At 46.1% G+C, this 25,984-nt stretch overlaps 1 protein-coding gene and 2 non-coding genes across 3 annotated transcripts; all 3 read right to left on the reverse strand.

The window, feature by feature from the left end:
- Positions 1-2,714: 2,714 nt before the first annotated feature.
- Positions 2,715-10,247, reverse strand: IZUMO2 (IZUMO family member 2). Its single transcript, XM_061139984.1, has 7 exons — positions 10,016-10,247; positions 9,755-9,829; positions 6,075-6,161; positions 5,811-5,831; positions 4,639-4,719; positions 3,258-3,384; positions 2,715-2,757 (listed from the first exon to the last, which is right to left on the reverse strand). Exons 1-7 carry the CDS (start codon positions 10,245-10,247, stop codon positions 2,715-2,717), a joined length of 666 nt encoding a protein of 221 aa, XP_060995967.1.
- On the reverse strand, positions 7,917-7,989 carry TRNAG-UCC (transfer RNA glycine (anticodon UCC)). The gene has a single exon. It is a non-coding gene; the product is annotated as a tRNA-Gly (tRNA).
- A 3,530-nt stretch (positions 10,248-13,777) lies between the features above and the next one.
- On the reverse strand, positions 13,778-13,884 carry LOC133055267 (U6 spliceosomal RNA). Its single transcript, XR_009692567.1, has one exon. It is a non-coding gene; the product is annotated as a U6 spliceosomal RNA (small nuclear RNA).
- Positions 13,885-25,984: the final 12,100 nt, after the last annotated feature.

Here is a 25,984-nt window from a genome sequence, read left to right on the forward strand (position 1 = left end):
TTTGCCCTGCTTCATTCTGTACTCCAAGGCCAAATTTGCATGTTACTCCAGGTGTTTCTTGACTTCCTACTTTTGCATTCCAGTCCCCTATAATGAAAAGGACATATTTTTGGGGTGTTAGTTTTAAAAGGTCTTGTAGGTCTTCATAGAACCGTTCAACTTCAGCTTCTTCAGTGTTACTGGTCGGGCCATAGACTTGGATTACTGTGATACTGAATGGTTTGCCTTGGAAACGAACAGAGATCATTCTGTCGTTTTTGAGATTGCATCCAAGTACTGCATTTCGGACTCTTTTGTTGACTATGATGGCTACTCCGTTTCTTCTCAGGGATTCCTGCCCACAGTAGTGGATATAATGGTCATCTGAGTTAAATTCACCCATTTCAGTCCATCTTGGTTCGCTGATTCCTAGAATGTCGATGTTCACTCTTGCCATCTCCTGTTTGACCACTTCCAATTTGCCTTGATTCATGGACCTAACATTCCAGGTTCCTACGCAATATTGCTCTTCATGGCAAATAGATGGGGAAACAGTGGAAACAGTGGCTGAATTTATTTTGAGGGGCTCCAAAATCACTGCAGATGGTAATTGCAGCCATGAAATTAAAAGATGCTTACTCCTTGGAAGGAAAGTTATGACCAACCTAGACAGCATATTAAAAAGCAGAGACATTACTTTGTCAACAAAGGTCCATCTAGTCAAGGCTATGGTTTTTCCAGTAGTCATGTATGGATGTGAGAGTTGGACTGTAAAGAAAGCTGAGTGCCGAAGAATTGATGCTTTTGAACTGTGGTGTTGGAGAAGACTCTTGAGAGTCCCTTGAACTGCAAGGAGATCCAACCAGTCCATCCTAAAGGAGATCGGTCCTGGGTGTTCATTGGAAGGACTGATGTTGAAGCTGAAACTCCAATACTTTGGCCACCTGATGCGAAGAGCTGACTCATTTGAAAAGATCCTGATGCTGGGAAAGATTGAGAGCAGGAGGAAAAGGGGACAACAGACGATGAGATAGTTGGATGGCATCACCAACTCAATGGACATGAGTTTGAGTAAACTCCGGGAGTTGGTGATGGACAGGGAGGCATGGAGTGCTGCAGTTCATGGGGTCACAAAGAGTTGGACACGACTGAGCGACTGAACTGAACTGAACTTGGAGGGATGGCAGACACCCACACACACAACTAGTGGACAAAGCTTTTATAGGCTGAGAGAGGGGACTACATGCAGACACAGCACAGTCAGCTCTGACAGTCATCCTGAAGTTGGTCATCGGTGGGCTGACTAGAGGCATCTTGATTATTTTAAGTACAACTAATCTTCAGATCCAAGATCAATTTGTTCCTATTTCCTTGAGGCCAATTCTCAGCAGAGTGGCAGTTTATGTCACAGCTACAGTCTGGCCATCGTGTATATAACTTCTTCCACATGATGGGGGCGGTATTTAAATATCTACAAGACAGTTCATAGGATGTGGCTCAGACTATTAGCTATAACCCCTGAGAAGGAACTAACGTTCCTTAACCATGTTTAAATACTAAACTCTTATTTAGTCTTGTTGGATTATTTTCTGTTTTTTCTTCTGCATTTTCTCATTTTTCTGATGATGCTTATTCTTTAGTTGAAGTTTTTGCACAGGAAAAAAAAAAAAAGGCTGGCTGAGGACATGGGGGAAAGGACCATGGAGTCCTGCTCCATTTCATTGCCATTTGGCCTAGCCAGAACTGGCAACTCCCACCCTTGGGTTCCCACCACCGTGATAGTATAATAATTCCTGTATTGTAATTATTAGGTAACTATCTGTCTCTCCCACCCCAGACTGAGCTCTCCTGGAGCTCTCATCACACTATAATTTTTTTTATCACACTATAATTTATGAAGAGTTTAAGTACCCATCTATTGTGCATTACTCCAAGGAAATTCCCAGGCACATAGGCAGTGGCTGGACCTGTAGTGTGAAGATATTTCTATAAACCAAAAAAAACACTACCACCCAAGCAAAAAGCATTTTGAAGCCACCAGCTTAGGCTCTCTTCATCCCCCCAAGCTAAAACCTTTCCCAGGGTAGGCATTGGTCTGCCCACCAGCTTAAGAAGTGAGCATCTCCGAAGGGGCTGCAATACCCCCAAACACAGGCCAGTGGTGCAGGTGAAGGGGACGGCGAGCGCATCAGGAGAGACGTGGCCTCCTGAGAAGTACGCCTACGCTTGGAGAGGCTGGAAACAACTCTAAAATCCTCTCAATTGGAGATGGTTCTGTTTCAGAGGTCATCTCCTCTGTTATCTCTCTTCAAGACCTCCCCAAAGTGAGCTCTACTGTGCAGGTATTAAAATTGGTATCTTGGTAACAGGTAAGATAGGTATCAGGCAACAGGCAAGCTTTTGACCTTTATGGTCACACCACAGTGCTTCTCCTTTCAGATGCATTTTTTTTTTTTCCCCCAAAAAAGTAGGAATGCTTGCCCCCTTCAAGTCCTCATCGTAGGTTATCGATCACTCTTGAAAGTCTAAATAACTTCTACTTTGAATTAGGGCAATTGGAATTGACAGATGAGTGAGACATGGTCCCAACCCTTGAGAAACACTCAGTCAGGGGAGCAGAGCCGGACACCAGCTGAGGCAGAGTCCTCCAGATACTGATGGAGACATTGAGGAATTTGTCACAGACTTTAATAAACTTCTTTTCCTTTCCCCTTACAGACCTCAAAACCAGCGCCCTACTGAAGCAGGAGTTTTCGGTTTCGCCTGTATGTAATAGCCCTGGTCAGAGAGAGAAAAAGCCCACCGGTTAGAAAAAGAACTTCAGACCCCCACCAGGTCTACCGACCACCCAAAACCGTCCCTCAAATCATCGGCTTTATTTGGCTCAGCCAGTGACATCATGAGTCTCTGGGCGGATTTCCAAGGTTCTCAGCCAATCAGTTACATGAGGAGGGAGGAGAGAAAAGTTGGGACTGGGAGAGAGGGTATGAAATGTGGAAACAGAAAGAAGGGAAAATGACAGGAGGCTCTGGATTGAGGACCCAGGAAAGACATAATGGGGCCCAGGGGTGGGGGAGGAAGCAGAGAGGAGAGAGAAAGATGGTCAGAGAGATATGAAAGAAAGGAAAAAGAGATAGTGAGGGGGCGGAGAGATAGAGGCATAAAGTGACTGCGGAGAGATTACCAAATGAGAGAGTGACTGATCCAGGGAAGTGCCTTTCCTTGAGGGGCCCAGTGGGGGCATTTGGTGACCTCAGGAGAGGGCAGGGATGACTCACGAAGCCACGATGACACCGAAGGCCAAGACAGCCAGACACACGGAAATGATGCTGCCAGTCAGGCCAGGATTCCATTGGAATTCATTTTTCTTATGATACTGCAGGTCCATGCGGGGCTGCCCGTCGACTGGGGTGGAGGGGCGGGCGGTGGGGAGGGAGGGGAAACAGCCCGACCTCTAAGTCATCACCCTTCCTTGGGCATGCACCCACACCAATCTGCTCACTCGGCAACCTGGCCAGGGTCGGGCCTCTCTCTCACTTCTCCCTGCTTGGTCCCTGCCCTTTCCTGGGTCTGACTTTTTCATTCATCCATTCCTCATATTCTGTGTCCCAGGCATCGTTCTAGGCTTTTGGGATACTTCTGGGAATTCCTGTGGCAAACATCCTTGCCCTCATGGAGCAGTCAACATAGCAGCACATTGACAGTGAAGAGCCCAGCGCCAAATGCATCTCATTGGATGGGGGGTGGGGGTGGCGGAGAGGACTTGGTGAAAATGCTAGTCCCTCAGTTCTGACTCTTTGCAACCCCATGGACTGTAGCCTGCCTGTTTCCTCTGTCCACAGAATTCTCCAGGCAAGAATACTGGAGTGGGTTGCCATTCCCTTCTTCAGGGGATCTTCTTGACCCAGGGATCAAACCAGGCCTCCTGCACTGCAGGCAGATTGTTTACCATCTGAGCCACAGGGAAGCCCACATCTCACAGGGAAGTGATCCTTTAGTGAGTGATCAGGGAGCTCTCTCTGAGGAGGGGAATTCTGAGACTTTATTGAAGTAAGGAAGAGAGAGGAAAGTGAGAGAGAGAGAGTGGGAACAGCATGTGAAAAGGTTGAACATGACTTTTCAATCTTGATGGATTTATAGCAGTTCACTGTATCATGCTTTGTACTATAAAGATACATATTTTTAAAGCCTCTGAATGAGTGAATTCAGCACATCCTGCCATAGTCCCCAAGTATGGCACTGGCTATAAATAAAATGCTTTTCAAGTACCTGCCATTTTGGCCTTAGAAGCATTGTAAAGTTACAGAGGAGGAATTAGTAGGAGGAAAGTGAATTTCAGAACATGGAAGCAACTTCTGTGCCATACAGTAATCAAATGGCAAGGGAAGTGTTCAAGGTTGTATGTGGGAGACCTCAAAAGCCATATTCAGGAGTTCTCTTATGGTCGGGTGGCTAAGACTCTGCCCTCACTCCCAATACAGGGGGCCGTGTGTTCCATCCCTGATCAGAGAATTAGATCCCACATGCTGCAGCTAAGACCTGGTACAGCCAAACAAATAAATACACAAACATCTTTTTAAAAAGCCGTATTCACTGGGATGTGGCTGACTTCACCTCTCATGCACCTGTCCCATGCCTTCCCCTACCCTAGGAGCTTACTGAAACAGTACTTTGCTCTGATGCATTTGGGACTGATCATCTGACAATGTAAACAATCCAGGACTTCTTCTTTCAGCAAGCCTGAGCAAGAGGAAAGGGAGAAGTGGGATAAGGAGAGATATCAGAGGACTGGCAAAGGGCAGGAAGGCAGAAGGGGAAAGAAGAGAGGGAGTCCCTTGGCCTTCCTGAATTTGGAGGTCCCATTTTGCTCAATGCACTGATGAGTCACATTAAAAATAATAAGTACATAATTACTGAAGAGTGGAACTCAGTTGTGTAGTTGACTTAACATTCAGTTGGTAGACATGTGATTATGTTAAATTGATTTTAAATTAAATGTCTACCGAAAGAATGTGTGTACTTCTCTATTCCTATTCTGCTGCCCCAGGAGGCACAGACTGGGCTGCCTGCTCACTCATGTGCCTTCCCCGCTTCCTGACACACAGGAAGACTACATTTCCCAAGCTCCTTTGCAGTAGTTTGCACCCATGTGACTGAGTTCTGGCCAATGGAAAGTGGGCAGAGGGATGTATGTCACTCCCAGACCTAGTTATAAAAGGCCCTGTGGGATTCTCTATTCATTCGCTCTTCTGAAGCTAGCTTAGCAGCCATGACATAGGTGCAGCCTGGACCCTTGAGCCACTTGGAAGATCTGTTCAACTCTCAATGGAATTTTGGCAAAAGAGAAATAAACCTTTTCTGTTAAACCACTGAAATGTAGGGGTTTATTTTTCACTACAACATAGCCTATCCTAGCCTAAAATCTCCCCCACAAATCCTTTTTTGAAGGTTGCAATGACTTTCATAAGCCCTCAAAAATCATATATCCCTTGGTGCCATATCTTTGGGGTGGAGGAAACACCAGGTGGAGTAGGTGTGATAACAGGGCTTGATTTGGGGGGGACAAGGTCAAAAGGGGGTAAAGTGAAGTGAAAGTTGCTCAGTCATGTCCGACTCTTTGTGAGAAAATGGACTATACAGTCCATGGAATTCTCCAGGCCAGAATACTGAAGTGGGTAGCCTTTCCCTTCTCCAGGGGATCTTCCCAACCCAGGGATTGAACCCAGGTCTCCCACATTGCAGGCGGATTCTTTACCAGCTGAGCCACAAGGGAAGCCCAAAAGGGTAGGAGGGTAGCAAAGGGAAGAACAGACAAGAAACCCAGGACTCACGGCAAATTTTGGGATCGCAGGCTGCAAGAGAAAACAACAGAAGTGACTTAGATTGGGCCAGCAATTTAAGAATTTAATGGGAAAGGACTGGGAGAGGGAGGAAGGAGTGAGATTGGAAAAGGAGAGAAGGGAATTTGGGGGAGAGGCAGAGAAGGCTGAGTCATAGGCGAGTTAAGAGAGGAGTTTGGAAGACAAGGTGGGAGAAGGGAATCAAGTGGTGATGAGGAAGGGGAGAAAGGGGCTTAGTGGAGAGAGATGCCACACCTTTTAATTCATATGATCTTAACACTTTCTTGAGTTCCTTGATTACCCTCTCCCTAAGAGTCACCAGCTCATCCAGCAGAGGCTCATCTGAGGAAGGAAACAGATCCTTATTTGGTGGGAGGCACTCAGCAAGCCGCCCCACCTGCAGCTTCAAAGAGAGGGGGTGATGGGAATTCCCTGCCGGTCCATTGGTTAGGACTCTGAACTTTCACTGCCAAGGGCAGGGTTATCCCCAGTTGAGATGCAGACAAAACAAACATTGAAAAGAAGAGAGGAGGGATGAGGAAACTCCTTTTCTAAGCAAGACTGTCTATTCCTCTGGATCCACTGGGAAAATCTATGGCCTGGAGGACCTACATCTACCTTCTGATCCGCTGCCGGGACCCAGGCTAAACCATCCTTCCGTGGCCTCAGTTTCCTCATCTGGTAAGTAATAGAAGGATGGACTCGAGCACCTCTCCTCTCCTTTTCCCTGACCTGCTCTCTTTTCTTCTATTCTGTCTACACTCACACCTTCACGATTTCATCCAGCTGAATAGCTTCGTATATTACCTGGACATGCACTGTCCAATATGGCAGTCACTAGATACACATGAGGATTGAGCACTTGAAATGGGCTAGTCTGAATTGAGAGATGATGTTAGTATAAAATGTATGCTGGATTTCAAAGACATGGTATGAAAAAAATCACTGTACGATATCTCAATAGTTTTTGCGTTGATCTCATGTTCAGACGGTAACATTTCAGGTATTAGGTTAAATAAAATCTATTAAAGTTTATTTTACCTGCTTCTGTTTACCTTTTTCAAAGAAGTGGCTACCAGAAATTTTTAAATGACCTGTGTGACTATTTGTGCCTCACATATCTCCATTGGACAGCACCGTTCCATATACACTGATGCCTCCTGAGCTGGTGTCACTAACCTACACCACTCGCTGATATCCAGGGGTATATATCTAACTACCCATTCAGGATCTCCACCTTCAATGTCTAACAGGCATCTTAAACTCAATAAGTCTAAGACTGAACCTTGATATCCTCCTCCAAACCCACTTCCAACTCCATCTGTGAAGACGAAGTCTGTTCCATCTTCATTGAGGGAGCCATCATGTTTTTAGTTACCCAAGCCAAAATCCTTGGTGCTTTGACTCTTTTTTCTTACATTTCACATGCAATTTGTCAACATGCATTTGAGCAAACCCTGTCTGTGAATATTCAAGAGAGGTCCAGAAATCCAACATTTCTTACCTCCTCCAATGCTGCCATCCTGGTGCCAGCCATCATCGTCTCTTGCCTGGGCCATTGAGTGCTACAACCTTCTCACTGGTCCCCCAGCCTTCCCTATTGCCCTGCTAAATCTGTTCTCTGCAGACAGAGGGACCCCATTAAAAGCTCAGGCAGTTCACTAGCATCACCGTTCTGCTCAGAATCCTCCTATGTGACCCAGAGTAGAAGTCAAAAGTCTTTATTATTATAAGCCCCTACCAATTAATGGGTACCAATCTATGCATGCCCACCCCGTTACCTCTAGAATCTCATCCTCTACAGTTCTCCCTTGCTCTCTATTCTCTCCACTCCAGCCTCCCTGGCCTCCTTGAGGTTCTATGAATATGCCAATCATTGACCCATCTCAGGTATTACAGTGGTTATCCTTTCTGCCTTCAGCCTTCTACCCCAGACTTCTACCCCTTCATGGTTGCTTCCCCCTCTCCTCCACATCTTTTCTCATATGCTGATCTTTCAGTGACAACCTTCTTGGCAGCCCAATTTTTAAAAAATCCATCCTTTTATGTATTTATTTTTTTATTTTTGGCTGCACCACGCTGCATGTGAGATCTTAGTTCCCAGACCAGGGATTGAACCCAGGCCCCCTGCAGTGGAAGTGCAGAGTCTTAACCACTGGACCACCAGGGAAGTCCCCTGGCTGCCCTGTTTTTACCTGCAAGCCCCGCCCCTATTCCCAGCACTCCCTATCCCCTGGTCCCTGCTTTATTCTTCTCTACATGGCATTTGTCCCCATTTGACATACAGTGTAGTGAAGGGTTAACTCAGGAGGCCTGAATTGTTCAAATGTGCACATTCCACAAAAGCTTTGGCTCTCAGCTGACTCCCTACCTCCTGGGAGGTAACCTCTAAGTCCTTTGGAATATCCTGCTTGTCAAGTGTGTCTTTCTTTACTTGGGAGCCTTGGGCCACACCATATAGTCTATGCTAACGATGTGATTCATGGTGGTGGCTGTGGGCCACAAGGTAGCAGGTTGATCTCTGGGGGAGCTGGAGACAGAATAACTAAGATCAGCCACTTGGGTGTTCCATGCCTATGTAGCCAACCTCCAATAATATTAGTTGGTAGAATCATTGACCCAGGCTCTTCAAAGATGCCATTGTCATAAAAGACAGCTGAATCAGAACAGATCCAGGATTGAAAGAAAACTAGCAATGAATGGCATGATTGAGACAATTGGGAACATTTGAATGAAGATTAATTAGATGATAGTATGGAATTGTAATATAAATCTGTATACACTGTAATATAAATTCCAAGTTACATTCATTGTGCAAGAGAATGTCCTTTTTTGTTTTTAGGAGATTGCCTGCTGAAGAATTTAGAGTTGAAGTGTCACTAACTCTGAAATGGTTACAGACACACACACACACACAGACCAAATGTGGCAATAGGTTACCATGTAGTGAAATGTTAACAATGGTGATTTCCCTGGTGGCTCAGACAGGAAAGTGTCTGCCTACAATGCGGGAGACCCAGGTTCTATCCCTGGGTCGGAAAGATCCTCTGGAGAAGGAAATGGCATCCCACTCCAGTAATCTTGCCTGGAAAAATCCCATGGACGGAGGAGCCTGATAGGCTGCAGTCCACCGGGTCCCAGAGAGTTGGACACAAATGAGTGACTTTACTTTCACTTTTCAGTGGCTAAGACGTCCTGCTCCCAATGCAGGGGGCCCTGGTTTGATCCCTGGTTGGGGAACTGGATTCCACATGCTGCAACTAAGACGTGGCACAGCCAAATAAAACTATTAAAAAGAATGGTATGTAGGTGCTTATTGTATTATTCATGCAACTTTTCTATCAGAATTTCTTCCAAATATAAAAATCATTTTTTTAAGAGGTGAGAGCTTTAAAAATGACTATGTTTAGGCCCCGTCCCCTATATTCTGATTTAATTGGCAGGGGCTGCTGCCTGGGCTCCTAGACTGTTTTAAAAGTTTCCCACGGGATTCCAGCCTACAGCCCGAGTTGAGACCTGCGGCTATAAGCTTTTTTGTGAAGTTCCATCCAGACAGTCAATATTTTCAGCGTTAAAGGCCTTATGGTCATTGTCCCTACTCAGCTCTGCCTTGCTGAGCAGGAGCAACATAAACAATACATACATAAATGGGTGTGGCTGTGTTCCAATAAAACTTTATTTGCAACAAACAAAAAAACGGGGCTGGCATGTTGCCTAACCGCTCTGAGCCTCAGTCTTCCCCTCTGTAAAGGGCAGATCACAACAACGCCCACCTTGATGAACTGTCCTAGGCTTTTCTAGAACTTTGTCAGACACACAGTAAAGGCTATACGTGCGATTGCTTTTATTTTTATATGAAGAGAACGCCTAGTGGACCGGTGGAAAGGGAGGAGGGGCAAGGGAGCTGGGAAAAGGTTTTCCCTCTTAGCTCCTACCTCTCAGAGAATTAGCCATTAAGTTGCTTGTTTGATTCTTGACAAAGGACGCCACTAGGTCCAGATGGTCTATCCCTGGGGACGAGAGGGGAGTAAATTCCCGTGGGTCCCTGGGAAAGCCAAGGGATGATGACTCCATCTCCCTTTGGGACTGGCCCCGCCCTCCCCCTCTCGAGGGCGTGGCCTCCCCGCCCAGCCTCCGGCTAGCCCACTGGGCCCTTTCGCCAAGGTCCAGGGCCCTCTCCCCGCCCCAGCACGCACCCACTCTGCCCACAAAGGCGTTCAGCGCGTAGTCCCGGAAGAAAGGCCCTTCCATGCCCCGCAGCACGACCTGAGCGCGGGCCTGCAGCTGCCCCTGTTGGAACCGGCTGGGGATGAGGGCGAGGCGCAGCTGCTTCAAGGCCTCCCGCACCGAGTGGTCACACTGCAGGCAGCCCCAGTCTCGGCGGGCGCTCAGGCCCAGGAGCAGCACCAGGGCCCAGGCCAGAGGCATGGCGGGGCCTTTGTGACGTCACAGAGGGCACCCGGTCGGCCCCGCCCCTCAGGCAGAGGCGGGGTCAGGGAGGCCCAGGGGAGTGCGCCTGGGGCGGGTTGGCTGAGCACCTACTGTGTGCCGGGCGTCGAATTGGAGCTAAGGAGACAGTCTTCAAAACCCAGAAGTCTCTGCCCTGCCCTCTTGGATCTAACATTCATTCTTTTACCTTATGTGTACTGAGCACCTACTATGTGCCAGATGCTCCTCCAGAAACTGGGGTTAGAGCTGAGAAAAGCAGGAGATCCTTGCTCTCTTCAGCACTTACATTCTTTAATTCAACAGATATTTATTGAACACCTACTATGTGTCCGGCCCAGTTCTAGGCGCCTGATGGAGCTCGCAGGCAGAGATAGTCTCTACTCACATAGTTTACGGTTAAAGAAATGTCAGTGGAAAGCCCACACTGTACTGGGCACTGGAGACAGACTGAAGGAGATGGACACAGTTCCTGTTCATGGGGTTCCTTCTAGCAGAGGTGGAAGGAGGTGCAGCCGGAAAAAGAAATGTAAAACCTAGTAAACAGATTAGTAAATAAGATCATGACACAGCATTAAGTGCCGAGAAGCAAATAAACCCTGTGATATATGATGAGCTGCTGGTATGCTAGTGCCCCGAGGTCAGGGTTGTGTTCACTGCTCTTGTCTAATGTCTGACACGCCCTAGGTGCTCCATAAATATTTAACAAATTCAGTGACTCCGCAGAAGAGGGAAATGTACTTTGTTTTTGCCCTGGGTTTTTTTTTTTTTTTTAAATCTTCAAACCTAGAGAAAATTTGCAGTAGCAGTACAATAAATACTCGAATATACCTTATTAACACTCACATCCACTGTATCTCTCTCTCTCCAAAATGAAGTAGGGCAAAGGCTAACAGTTTTGCATACTTTAAGAGGGTCATAGCAAACACCCTCTTCCAACAACACAAGAGACAACTCTACACATGGACATTACCAGATGGTCAATACTGAAATCAGAGTGATTACATTCTTTGCAGCCGAAGATGGAGAAGCTTTATACAGTCAGCAAAAACAAGACTGGGGGCTGACTGTGGCTCAGATCATGAACTCCTTATTACAAAATTCTGACTTAAATTGAAGAAAGTAGGGAAAACCACTAGACCATTCAGGTATGACCTAAATCAAACCCCTTACGATTATACAGTGGAAGTGACAAATAGATTCAAGGGATTACACACGACAGAGTGCTTGAAGAACTACAAACAGAGGTTCGTGACATTGTACAGGAGTCAGTGACCAAGACCATCCCCAAGAAAAAGAAATGCAAAAAGGCAAAATGGTTGTCTGAGGAGGGCTTACAAATAGCTGAGAAAAGAAGAGGCGCTAAAGGCAAAGGAGAAAAGGAAAGATATACCCATCTGAATGCAGAGTCTCAAAGAACAGCAAGGAGGGATAAGAAAGCCTTCCTCAGTGATCAATGCAAAGAAATAGAGGAAAACAATAGGATAGGAAAGGCTAGAGATCTCTTCAAGAAAATATAACATATAGAGATTAATTAAATGTTAGTTTCAGTTAAAAATGGACAAAGGATTTGAATAAATATTTCTCCAAAGAAGATCTAAGAATGGCAAATTAGCACTTGAAAAGATGCTCAACGTCACTGAGCATTAGGAGAATGCAAATCAGAACCACAGTGAGAGGACCTTCCTGGTGGTGCAGTGGATAAGAATCCTCCTGCCAATGGAGGGGATACAGGTTCGATCCCTGGTCCAGGAAGATCCCACGTGCCAAGGAGCAGCTGAGCTTGTGCACCACAACTGCTGAGCCGGTGCTCTAGAGCCTGTGAACTGCAACTGCTGCGCCCACATGCGGCAACTACTGAAGCCCGTGTCCCCCTGGAGCCTGTGCTCTGCAACAAGAGAAGCCACAACGAGAAGCCCAGGTACCACAGCTACAGAGGAGCCCCCGCTCTCCAGAACTAAAGAAAGCCCGAGGACAGCAGCGAAGACCTGGCACAGCCAAAAATAAATAAAGAAATTATCAAAAAAAAAAAAAACACAATGAGCTACCACCTCACACCAATTAAGATGGCTCCGATCTAAAACCAGAAAATGACAAGTGTTGGTAAAGATGTGGAGAAATGGAACCCTTGTGCACTGTCTTTGGGAATGTAAAATGGCATCTCTTCGATGGAAAACGGTATGGATGTTTCTCAAATAATCAGAAATAAAATTACTATATGACCCAGCAATTCGACTTCTGGGTTTTTATCCGAAAGAATTGAAAGCAGAGACTGAAAAAGATCTTTGTACACCCATCTTCATAGCACCATTATTTACAAAAACTGAAATGTGGAAGCAATCCATCGACTAACAAATGGGTAAACAAAATGTGGTGTACACAAGCAGCGGGATGTTATTTAGGCAAAAAGGAAGGAAATTCTGATATATGTGACAGCATGGGAAAAACTTGCTGGTCACTATGCTGAGTGGAATAAAGCCAGTCACAAAAGACACATACTGCATAATTCTGCTTGTACAAGGTACCTAAAATACCTAAAGTAAATTCACACTCAGGATATTTAATATTGGTTTGACTGGTTTAGCCATATTTGGACTTTCCTAAATGCCTCCTGATGCTTTGCTGCTTCACCTCCTCTGAGAAGCCCTCCCACATTACTCCTCCCTGTCTGCCTCTGTTATCCTCTATTTTGGGGATCAGCCTACACCCTGAAAGGGCCAAGTTGTAAATATTTTAGGATTTGTGGTCCATAGTTCCCTTGCTACTGTAATACGAAAGCAGCCACAGACAATATGGAAATGAAAAGATGTGGCTGTGTCCTAATAAAACTTTATTTATAGACACTGAAATTCGAATTGCATGTTTTCACATGTCACAAAATATTATTCCCACTTTTTTTTAACCTTTCAGTTGAGTCGCTCAGTCGTGTCCGACTCTTTGTGACTCCATGGACTGCAGCACGCCAGGCCTCCCTGTCCATCACCAACTCCCAGAGTTTACTCAAACTCATGTCCATTGAGTTGGTGAGTCCATCCAACCATCTCATCCTGTCTCCCCCTTCTCCTCCTGCCTTCAGTCTTTTCCAGCATCAGGGTCTTTTCAAATGAATCAGCTCTTCGTATGAGGTGGCCAAAGTATTGGAGTTTCAGCTTCAACATCAATCCTTCCAATTAATATTCAGGACTGATTTCCTTTAGGATGGACTGGTTGGATCTCCTTGCAGTCTGAGGGACTCTCAAGCATCTTCTCCAACACCACCGTTCAAAAGCATCATATTCTTCGGCACTCAGCTTTCTTTATAGTCCAACTCTCACATCCACACATGACTAACATTTAGAGATGTAAAAGCTATTTTTAGCTGAAGAGTCATGGTGGTTTGCTATTAACTGTAACTCATTATCCTGTTAGTTTCTGCCATAACAATAATTATAATTTATAATTATTTTTTCTTTCTTTTATATCATCTGATAAGCCCCTTGAGGCCAAGAACCACGTGTATCTTTTTTTTTTTTTTAAATATGGAACGCTTCACGAATTTGCGTGTCATCCTTGCGCAGGGGCCATGCTAATCTTCTCTGTATCGCTCCAATTTTAGTATATGTGCTGCCGAAGCGAGCACCCACGTGTATCTTCTTCACCAGCATGTTCCCAATCCCCAGGAGGGAACCTGTAATCTATTCAAACGTAGATTAAAAAAAAAAGGAACCTCAATTCAGTTATCGAAACCCTTTAAATGTGTTTGGAAAAACATTTAAGTATGGGAATCTACCTCTTCAACTGTAAATGTAATAAAATCTAAATAGAGCTCAAGTGTTTTTAATGAAAAGACTAGTGTCTACATTGATCTGGGCTGTCCTGAGAACATTTTAAAGGCTTAGTACAATAATAGGTAAACTAGTTCAATAATTTGTATATTGGTTGCAAGTTGAAGTGATAATATTTTGGATCTATTGAGTTAAAGAAAACACTATAATTAGTATCACCTGTTTCTTTTTACCTTTTATTTTGGCCAGCAGAAAGTGCGAAATCACATGTGGGGCTTGAATTATGTTTGAATTAGACTTTGCTGGTCTAGCACATAGATGGTGCCAATAGGTATCATTTGAATTGAATTAGATATGATTCTAATTCTAATTGAATTAGCTGGGGTTAATGGAAAGAATTCTCCAAACCAGGCTTCAGCAATACATGAACCATGAACTTCCAAATGTTCAAGCTGGTTTTAGAAAAGGCAGAGGAACCAGAGATCAAATTGCCAACATTCTCTGGATCATCGAAAAAGCAAGAGAATTTCAGAAAACATCTATTTCTGCTTTATTGACTATGCCAAAGCCTTTGACTGTGTGGATCACAATAAACTGTGGAAAATTCTGAAAGAGATGGGAATACCAGACCACCTGACCTGCCTCCTGAGAAATCTGTATGCAGGTCAGGAAGCAACAGTTAGAACTGGACATGGAACAACAGACTGGTTCCAAATAGAAAAAGGAGTACGTCAAGGCTGTATATTGTTACTCTGCTTATTTAACTTAAATGCAGAGTACATCATGAGAAACGCTGGGCTGGATGAAGTACAAGCTGGAATCAAGATATGCTGATGACACCGCCCTTATGGCAGAAAGTGAAGAAGAACTAAAGAGCCTCTTGATGAAAGTGAAAGAGGAGAGTGGAAAAGTTGGCTTAAAGCTGAACATTCAGAAAACTAAGATCATGGCATCTAGTCCCATCACTTCATGGCAAATAGATGGGGAAACAGTAGAAACAGTGACAGACTTTAATTTTTTGGGCTCCAAAATCACTGCAGATGGTGATTGCAGCCATGAAATTAAAAGATGCTTGCTCCTTGGAAGGAAAGTTATGACCAACCTAGACAGCATATTAAAAAGCAGAGACATTACTTTGCCAACAAAGGTCCGTCTAGTCAAGGTTATGGTTTTTCCAGTGGTCATGTATGGATGTGAGAGTTAGACTATAAAGAAAGGTGAGCACTGAAGAACTGATGCTTTTGAACTGTGGTGTTGGAGAAGACTCTTGAGAGTCCCTTGGACTGCAAGGAGACCCAACCAGTCCATCCTACAGGAGATCAGTCCTGGGTGTTCATTGGAAGGACTGATGTTGACGCTGAAACTCCAGTACTTTGGCCACCTGATGCGAAGAGCTGACTCATTTCCCCTTGATGTTGGGAAAGATTGAGAGCAGGAGGAGAAGGGGGTGGCAGAGGATGAGATGGTTGGATGGCATCACCGACTCAATGGACATGAGTTTGAGTAAACTCCGGGAGTTGGTGATGGACAGTTAGGCCTGGCGTGCTGCGATTCATGGGGTCGCAAACAGTGGGACACGACTGAGCGACTGAACTGAATGGGAAGAAAAATAATGACTCAAGGCGTAATGGGGAGATTAGACCACAAGAGGGTGCTCTCACCCCAGTGAAATTCTCTTTTCCACCTGAGAAATCTCACTCTTGGCTTCCTGCCGCCCTTGCCTACCTTTCCCAGATTTAGCCACTTAAAATAAGAGCTAATGCGGTGCAGATTAAACTTTGAGACATGAATCGAGATATGATCTTGCCCATTCTTTCCTTTTACCCTATTACCATGCCTCAGGCAGGCAGGGAGGCAAGGGGCTATTTGCCCTAAGAAAAGGAGTTGTCAGAAGGGGATCGAAAACAAAGGTGGGGAAACAACTGCAAATTCCTCCGCTTCTAAGCCCCAAAGCCTCAGGTCCAGGCGGGAGGCAGGAAGCATCAGGGAGCGGAACAGGTTTGGTGTCTCTGATGATGTAGCTACGCTAAAGCGCCATTTGGTAGAACTTGGTTAACTTGATTATCTGCAGGCGTCACAGTCTGGCAATCCCACTGTTTTTAGAGAAGAGGCTGAAGTCGTTCTCACACTCGCCCATCAGGGAAAGAGATGTTCAGCCCAATGGTGTTTCTAGTGGGGGGGGGGGTGGCGGTCAAAGGCAAGCTGGTGTTCATCACCGGGGAGGAGGAGGTGTCTGGGCGTCCAGAACCGGGGGGTTCTGTGGGTGGGGAGCAACAGACTAGGCTGTGCTCACACACCAGGGAAACATCTGAGTGAAAAATAGTTAAAATACAACCCAGTGCTGTTTAAATGTAAAATGCATGTGTCGTAAATAAAAATACACGATGTGTAAGGGCACCTGCAAAGAAAAGAACCACAATGAACATGATAAAATAGTGACTCTGGCTGGGAAGGAAAAGAAAGCAGGTGGTGAGGGCAAATGACTAAATGAATAAGAAATAGATAAAACACTGGTTTTTGTGTCAACCAGGCAGTTAAGGGTCCTTCTGGGGTCAGACTGCCCGTTTTAATTAATTAGTTAAAATTAAGCTCTGCCACTTAATAATTGGGAGCCCTCAATGAAATTGGGTAATTCTCTCTGTGCCTCAACTGCCTCATCCATAAAATGGGATAACAAGAGTCCCGAAGTTATAGGGTTCTCCCAAGAATGAAAAACATAGAATATAAGAAGGCTGAACGTCGAAGAACTGATGCCTTTGAATTGTGGTGCTGGAGAAGGCTCTTGAGAGTCCTTTGGATTGCAAGGAGATCAAACCAGTCAATCCTAAAAGAAATCAACCCTGAATACTCATTGGAAGGACTGATGCTGAAGCTGAAGCTCCAATACTCTGGCCACCCGATGTGAAGAGCGGACTCATTGGAAAAGACCCTGATGTTGGGAAAGACTGAAGACAAAAGGAGAAGGGGGTGACAGAGGATGAGATGGTTAGAGAGCTTCACTGACTCAATGGATGTGAATTTGAGCATACTCGGGGAGATAGTGGAGGACAGAGGAGCCTGGCAAGCCACAGTTCATGGGGTCCAAAGAATCGGACACAACTTAGCAACTGAGCTACAACAATATAAAGAGTTTACAATAGTACATAGCAAGGGCTATCTAACAGCTGGTTATTTTTGTACCTTTTACGAACTGAAGATTATTTACTTAATCTTCTGCACCTGAAGTTATTAGAAATGGAAAGGAACAGGGAGGCCTTTTGAGCTGGGGGAGGGGAGAGAGTTGTGAGAGAAAACAAGATTTGCATGTGAGCATGGGGACTTCTGCGTATGGCAGGGGTGAGGGGGCATGTAAGATGCTTGTATTAGTCAGAGGGCTGGATTATGCTTCCATAACAAATAGCCTGAATATCTCAGTGGCTTAAAACAACAAACTTATTTTTTTGTGATGTCATTTTGGCTGGTTGGTCAGAACTCTGGCAGAGGGGGAAAAGGAAGAGAACCCACAGTTCTTAAATGCTTCCACTCTCAAATGACACCTGCTTATTGGCCAAATGAGTCACAAGGCCACCATCACACTTTACCAGAATGAGGAAGAATGATCTTTTAGGAGTCCAGAAGGATTGAGGGTTGGAATATTTGTGAGCAGCTTGAATGAGCAGCTTGAAGCCTTCTTTAAACTTAGGGACCTGAGAGGTGAGAAAACTTATCCTGAATGTCGAGGGCTGGCTCACAGAGAAGACAAGCCTGTCAGAAAACTTCTCTCATGCCATTAAGGTGGGGTAGTGTAATAGTCATCTACAGCTGTGTAACAAAGTACCCCCCAGAAGGAGAGGATGGGACGAATTGAGAGAGCAGTGCTGAAACATATACATTACCATATGTAAAATAGATAGCTAGTAGGAAGTTGCTACATATCATCTGGAGCTCAAGCTAGTGCTCTGTAACAACCTAGAGGGCTGGGATGGGGTGAGGGGTGGGAGGGAGGTTCAAGAAGGAAGGGACATATGTATTCTTATAGAACCAACACAACATTGTAAAACTATTATCTTCCAATTAAACGAAAAAGTACCCCCAAACACACTGCCTGAAAACTACAATAAATGTTTGTTATCTCACAGTTTTCCGTGGGTCAGGTATTAGGAAGTGGAGAGTTCTGCCACAGGGTCTTGTGATGTTCAGCCTGGGCTGCAGTCATCCGAAGGCAAGACTGGGGCTGGAGAATCTGCTTCAGGATGGCCCACTGGCAAGTTGGCACTGGCTCTTGGCAGAAAGTGTTGTATCCTTGCTGCATGGGTCTCTCCACAGGCTTGCCAAGGGTCCACAATGTGTAGCAGCTGACTTACCCCAGAGCGAACATTCCAAAAGAAAGCCAGGAGGAAGCAGCCATGTCTTCCATGACCTAGTCTCTGAAGACACACACCACTGCTTCTACCATATTCTATCTGTCAGAAGCAAGCCAGGGAGTCTGGCTCACATTCAAAGCAAGGGGAATTAGTCTCCACCTGGGACTTCCCTGGTGGCTCAGACAGTAAAGCATCTGCCTACAATGAGTGAGACCCGAGTTCAGTCCTTGGGTCGGGAAGATCTCTTGGAGAAGGAAATGGCAACCCACTCCAGTGTTCTTGCCTGGAAAATCCCATGGATGGAGAAGCCTGGTAGGCTACAGTCTATGGGGTCGCAAAGAGTCAGACACGACTGAGCAACTTCACTTCACTTTGAAGGGAGGAGGGTCAAAGAATGTGTGAGTATATTCTAAAACCACCCCTGGTGGCCTTATGGTGAAATGGGTGTGTGTCTGGACATCAGAAGTTGCCGTAAACTTCTATAGGCTCAGGGGCACAAGGGAAATGGGGGTAGAAACTGCTAGTTGTTTAGTCGCTTGGTCGTGTCTGACTCTTTTGCAACCCCATGGACTGTAGCCCTCCAGGCTCCTCTGTCCATGGGATTTTCTAGGCAAGAATACTGGAGTGGGTTGCCATGTCCTTCTCCAGGGGATTTTCCTGAGCCAGGGATCGAACCTGGGTTTCCTGCATTGGCAGGCGGATTCTTTACTACTGAGCCACTAGGGAAGCCTGCTAGTTGCCACCAAAATCTGATGTTCCCCTTGAGCGTGTGTTTAATTCAAGTCATTCTCATGCCAATCACTCGGTCACAGAACAACACCTTACTGTTGCTGAGTCCTTACTAAGCATCAGGCACCGTCCTAAGTGCTTTCCATTTAATCTCGACAACGACTCAGTCAAGGCAGGTACAGTGTGACCTCCATTGACAAACAGGGAAACTTCGGAGTAGAGGCTAAGTAAACTCTTCTAAGGAGGCACAGCTAATAATAAAAAGAGTGGGAGGGCTGGGATTTGAACCCAGGCATTCGGGTTCCAGCATCCAGCCTCTGGAACACAGCACTGTATCATAAAGAAAAGACGTTATGCTCCACGCACCCATTGTGATTGTAAAAAGCGGTGCCCGCTGCTCCCTTATTTTCAGAGGATCTCCTGTGCTCTCTGAACCTTGTAAAGTAATTGACATAGAATGGTGTATTGCCTGAATGAAGGCATGATTTAGCACATTTAACGGTCGTGCCACTTAAAAAAAAAAATCTCCATTTGACAGCGGTGGAAACTCAGGATTAGCAGGGTCAAGCCACTTGCGCTGGGTCGAGTAAATAGAGACAGAAGCAGGAGTGGGACCCGGCGGCCAAGGACGGGGTCGCGGCCATGAGCCGCTCCCTGGGCAACACCAGTGGCCTGGTTTGGCGTTGGCGCGAGGCAGGCGGGAAAGAATGCCAGGGAAAGGATCTGGGAGGGATTTGGCTCAGAGCCGGGGGGGGGGGGGGGGGAGGGGGGGGGGAATGAGAGATGGCAGTGCCGGCGCCCGGGGAGGGGGTGGGGTGGGGTGGGGGTGGGGGGTGGGGTGGGGGTGGGGCAGGGGGCCGTTTCCCACCGTCTGCAGCCCGGGCCCCGCCCCCACGCCCCAGTCCACACCGCGCGGTGGCAGAAACAGTGGCCTGATCTCAAGCACTGCCGTGGGAGGAGAAATTGGGACAAGCCCTTTGGAAGACTGTTTGGCAGGATCCGGTAGGGCTGGCCGTCTGCACGTGCCCTCCTCGGCGTGTGCCGGTGAGAAATGGGTGCACGCAGCCGCCAGGGGGCCAGGAATGCCCCCAGCCCCCATTCTCTGTGAGGATCCCCAAACCAGCCCAACGTCCGTCAGCAAGAGACTCACTCGATAAACCTGCTGTGTTCTTTTGTAGATTAGTAAAAATGCATTCCTTTCCCCATTTCAAACCAATCAATGCTTTCCTTCCCTTTCCAGTAACTAGGTGTTAAAAGGGGCTTCCCAGGTGGCGTTCCTGGTGAAGAACCCGCCTGACAATGCAGGAGATGTAAGAGACGCGGGTTCGATCCCTGGGTCGGGAAGATCCGCAGGAGGCGGGCACGGCAGCCCACTCCAGTATTCCTGTCTGGAGAATCCCATGGACAGAGGAGCCTGGCAGGCTACAGTCCATGGGTGGCAAAGGGTCTGACAGGACTGAAGCGACTTAGCAGGCACCCAGGTGTAATAAACAAGTGTTGCAGCTTTATGGTTTTTTAAAATATTTTTTGGTTTTTAATGAAAATTTTTAATTTTTATAATTTTTTTCATCGACATTGTCTTTTAAGTATTTAAAATATTCTTAAACTGTGAATCTTGCTAACATCTCTGTGTTGCCCCTTTGCCAACTCTGTACTTGGACTGTTACTGACCCTCCCCTTCACAAGCCCCTCATGGACATACACTTTGCCTAATGATGTTCATTTGGGCCTTGGTGTCAACCCCCTGCTGCTGCTGCTAGCGAAGTTCTCTACCACTTATTCATTAGCAAGAATATAAGGTTGGACCTTTCAACTGTTAGAACACAATTTTTTAAATTGGCAGGCGCAGGAATGTGGGGCCTTCTTACATTGAGCTTTTGCTAATGCTCAGAGGGTGGCTCAGATGGTAAAGAGTCCACCTGCAATGAAGGAGACCTAGATTTGATCCCAGCGTGGGGAAGATCCCCTGGAGGAGGGCATGGCAACCCACTCTAGTATTCTTGTCTGGAGAATCCCATGGACGGAGGAGCCTGGTGAGTTACAGTCCATGGGGTCGCAGGGTCGGCCACTCCTGAGCAACTTACACTAACTAATGAACTTTGCTGGTGCGGTGAGCTGTTGGTGGCACATTCGTCTGATGGAATGCTGCAAGGCACTGAGATGCTTTCCAGACACGCACACTAGCTCCGAGGCGCGTATCATGCCTGACAGGCAAGGGAAGCCACACACAAAAGAAGATACCATCTACCATTCCATAGACAGAAAGCTCAAAACAGGCCAAAGCAAATATCAGGGTCAGACTGATTGCTTGGCCAATAAATGGAGGAGAAAATCATCAAGTGATGATGGGGAAGTGAGGAGGGCGGGCCTATGACAGAGCGGCTGGCGGGACTCTTTCTTGACCTGCTGGACAAGGGTTTCATTTCATAGCCATCAATTAAGCTGCCAATTGCAATTTTCAAATTCATGTATATACTTTATTCCAGTAAATAAATAACAAAGACTGGTTGTATGGCACAGGGAACTATCTTCAGTATCTTGTAAATAACCTACAATGGAAAAGAATCTGAAAAAGAATATATATTTATGTACAATTGAATCACTTTCCTGTATACTTGAAACTAACACAATATTGTAAATTAAGTCTACTTGGATTAAAAATGGTTAAAAAAATTGTAGTAAAAGACATACAACACAACCTGCTGTTTTCACCATTTTTAAGTATACAAATGTGGTGGCATCTATCGCATTCACGTTCTTGTGCAGCCATCACCATCATCTGTCCCCAGAACATTTTTCATCTGGCAAAACTGAAACTCAGTACCCATTAAGCTCTAACTCCATTCTTCTCTGCAACCCACGGCGTCCAATATTCTAATTTGTCTCTGTGAATTTAACTACTCTGTGTGTGCGTGCAAGCCACAGTTGTGTCTGTGACCCCATGGACTGTAGTCTGCCAGGCTCCTCTCTCCAGGGGATTTCCAAAGCAAGAATACTGGAGTGGGTTGCCATTTCCTTCTCCAGGGGATCTTGCCGACCAGGGATGGAACCTGAGTCTTCTGCATCTCCTACATTGGCAGGTGGATTCTTGACCACTGAGCCGCCTGGGAAGCCCTTAACTACTTTAAGGACCTCATATAAGTGGAATCATGCAGTATTTGCATTTCTGGGACTGGTTTATTTCACTTAACATAATGTCCTTAAGGTTCATCTATGTTGTAGCCTGTGTTGTAATTTCCTTCCTTTCTAAGGCTGATTAATATTCCATTGGATGGATAGACCACATTTTCTATATCCAGTCATCCATCAGCGAACATGTGGGTTGCTTTGACCTTGCATTTTATGTCCTTTTCTGGATGTGTGTTATATTTCACAATAAAGAAAAGCTTTATAAATAAATAATGTGCATCAAAAAGCTAAAAATAGAATTGTCATATAATCCGGCAATTCTACTCCTGGGCATTTATCCAGACACAACTACCATTCAAAAAGATACCCCCACCCCTATGTTCATGGTGGCATTATTTACAACACCAAGTCATGGAAACTACCTAAATGTCCACCGATAGATGAACAGATAAAGGAGCATCTATGTAGTGGAATATCACTGAGCCACGAAAAAGGATGAAGTAATTCCAGTTTTAGAAACACAGATGGCCCCAGAGACTACCACACTGTGAAGTATGACAAAGACAAAAATCATGTGATGTCACTTATGTGTGAAACCTAAAATCGGACACAAATGAACTTATCTATGAAACAGAAGCAAACTTACAGACACAGGGAACAGCGGGAGGAGGGCTGGGGCGTGAGAGCCTGGAAATCTGAGATGAGGAGATGCAAACTGTGATATAGGGATGGATAAACTACAAGGTCCTACTGTATAGCACAGGGTAGGCCATTCAGTATCCTGAGGTAAACCACCATGGGGTTGAATATGAAAAAGAATGTGTGTATGTGTGTATATATATATGTAAAAATGGGCTTCCTGGTAGCTCAGTTGGTAAAGAATCCGCCTGCAATGCCAGAGACCTGGGTTCGATTCCTGGGTTGGGAAGATCCCCTGGAGAAGGGAACGGCTACCCACTCCAGTATTCTGGCCTGGAGAATTCCGTGGACTGTATAGTCCAAAACTGAATTACTTTGCAGTTCAGTAGAAAGTGGCCTTCCCTGGCGGCTCATAGGGTAAAGAATCTGCCTGCAATGCAGGGAAGCCAGGTTCGACTCCTGGGTCGGGAAGATTCCCTGGAGAAGGGAATGGCTACCCATTCTAGTATTCTTCCATGGACAGAGGAGCTTCATTTATTATTTATAAATCAACTATGCTTCAGTTCAAAAATAAAAATAAATAATGTGCAATGCCGTTTGCTGAATTAACAGTGCGCACACACACACACACACACACACACACACACCCCCACCCCTGACCTGTGCCTGGGTGTTACCCCGAGACAGAGCTAGCGCCCGTCACCTGGGGCATCTCCTGGGGCATTTCTCTCCTGGTTCAGTGACTCTCACACCCACAAACTCCAGACTCCACATACTGTCACACCCTCCAGCCAGCTTCCTCTCAAGTCTGTCACCTGCCCTGGGCTGGGGGGAGGCTACCCCATTTCTGTTCAGACTTTGGCTCCAAGGCTGCTCCTGGGGCCAGGGCACCCCACACCCTCCCCAGGTCCCTCCTGTTCTTCAAGCTTGGTGCCTCACTCTGTTTTTCTCTCTTTTTTGGTCTTTCCCTCTCTCTGGGTCTCTGTCCTCCTTCACTGGATCTCCATCTTCCCATGGCTCTCCTTTCTCTTGGTTTACTTTTTCTTGTCCTTCCTTCCTGCCTGCCCCATCCTTTCATCTCTGCTCGGGGAGCCGCATACTTGCTGTGTGACCTTGGGCGGGAGGCTTTGCCTCTCTGTGCCTTAATTTCTCATCTGTGCTGTGGCACTCACAGGGCTGATTTGAAGCTGAAGGGAGTTACCACGTATCCTCAGGGCACCTGCTATACAGCTGGGGCTCAATCAAGACCACAACCAACACTGGTGACTCTGCCCCAAGCCCTGGGCTAAGATTTCAGACACAATGACGCATTTACCCCTCACAGCATCCCGGTGAAGGAGGTAAGACATTGCCCTCAGTTTTCAGATAAACAGACTTAGGTTTACAGGTTAGACTTGCCCAAAAATCAAACGAGTAAGTAATGGGGCCAGAAATTGAACTCAGGTCACCTGGCCCTGGCCCCACCTCTCTCGCTGAGCTATGAGGCTTCTCTAGTATTAACTTATGTTTATCAATAAATATCAGAATTTCTGAGGGCCTACTGACGTCTAAGTCTGGATGATTCTTCCCGTGGGAGCCATCCCATGCACTGTAAGATATCCAGCCGCATCTCTGGCCTCTGCCCTTGAGATGCAAGTTGTTTTTCAGTCACTAAGTTGTGTCTGATGCTCTGCGATCCCATGGACAGCAGCACGCCAGGCTTCCCCGTCCTTCACCATCTCCCAGAGTTTGCTCAAACTCCTGTCCATTGATTCTGTGATGCCATCCAACCATCTCCTTCTCTCTCGGCCCCTTCTCCTCCTGCCCTCAATCTTTCCCAGCATCAGAGTCTTTTCCAATGTGTTGGCTCTTTGCATCAGGTGGCCAAAGTACTGGAGCTTCAGCTTCATCACCAGTCTTTCCAATGAATGTTCAGGGTTGATTTCCTGCAGAATTGATTGGTTTGATCTCCTTGCTGTTCAAGGGACTCTCAAGAGTCTTCTCCAGCACCACAATTTGAAATCATAATTTCTTTGGCACTCAGCCTTCTTTATGGTCTGACTCTCACATCCATACATGACTACTGGATGCAAGTACCACCCCCATAAACATGAGCTGGAAGCAGCAGGAGAGGTGTCCCATTGATCCATTCAGAAATCCTGATTGGGAAGACTCAGCCTCTGTCCTCCCCCCTAGCCACCTCCCTGGTCTTCCTGCCTCCAGTCTCACCATCTAGCCCATTCCAGGGCCCCAGAGATAATCCAGTCCCTCCTTTGCTCTCTGCCCTCCCATGGCTCCCCAGTGCCCGCAGGACGGAGCCCAGCCCGTCGCTGGAGACACCTGACATCTCCTGCCCTTGCGCACTGTTTATTACTGTTACTGTGTAGATTCAAGCACTCGAGGATAGCCTGACTCACACCTCCAGACCCTTGTCCAGGCAGAGCCCTCTGCCCAGAATGCCTGCCCCATTCTTTCCTTCCCCACTTGCCCAGTGGACTCAACTCCACGCCCAAGACACAACCTGGCATGTGTCCTTTGACCAGCGACTCCAATCTATGAATTCAGCTTTCAGATAACACTCACGCATGAGCTTGAAGAACTAAGCATGTGAATATTCACCATAGCCCCATGCATCCTAGCAGATTAGAGGGGAAATGACCTAAACATTCATCAGGAAGGGACTGTCAGAAAAACCTCAGGAGGAGACTGTAAAATAAACAAAGTTGAAAGATGCCCGCAATTGCAGATGGAAGCTTCTTCAAGATATGTTATGAAGGGGAAAAATAAGGTGCAAAACCAAGTGGACTCTGTGCTCTGCCCTTTCCTCATTTGCTGTGTGAATTTGGGAAAATCACCTCACCTCTCTGAACCCCCGTTTTCTTGTGTATAAAATGGGAAAGTCATCATAAAGACTGAGGTGAAGATTACTAACAAATCATGAGGAGGGAACAACACATATTAATATTAAATGTGAGTTTTTAATGTTAGGGCAGAGGTTGGCAAACTTTTTCTGTAAAGGGTCAGTTAGTAAATATTTTTTTGCTTTGCAGGCTATATGGTCTTTGCTGCAATGACTCAATGCCGTTCTCATTGTGCAGAAGCACAGATAATACATCAAGGAATAGATGAGGCTGTG

Source organism: Dama dama, chromosome 4 (genome assembly GCF_033118175.1).
Source record: "Dama dama isolate Ldn47 chromosome 4, ASM3311817v1, whole genome shotgun sequence".
Classification (NCBI taxonomy): Eukaryota; Metazoa; Chordata; class Mammalia; order Artiodactyla; family Cervidae; genus Dama; species Dama dama.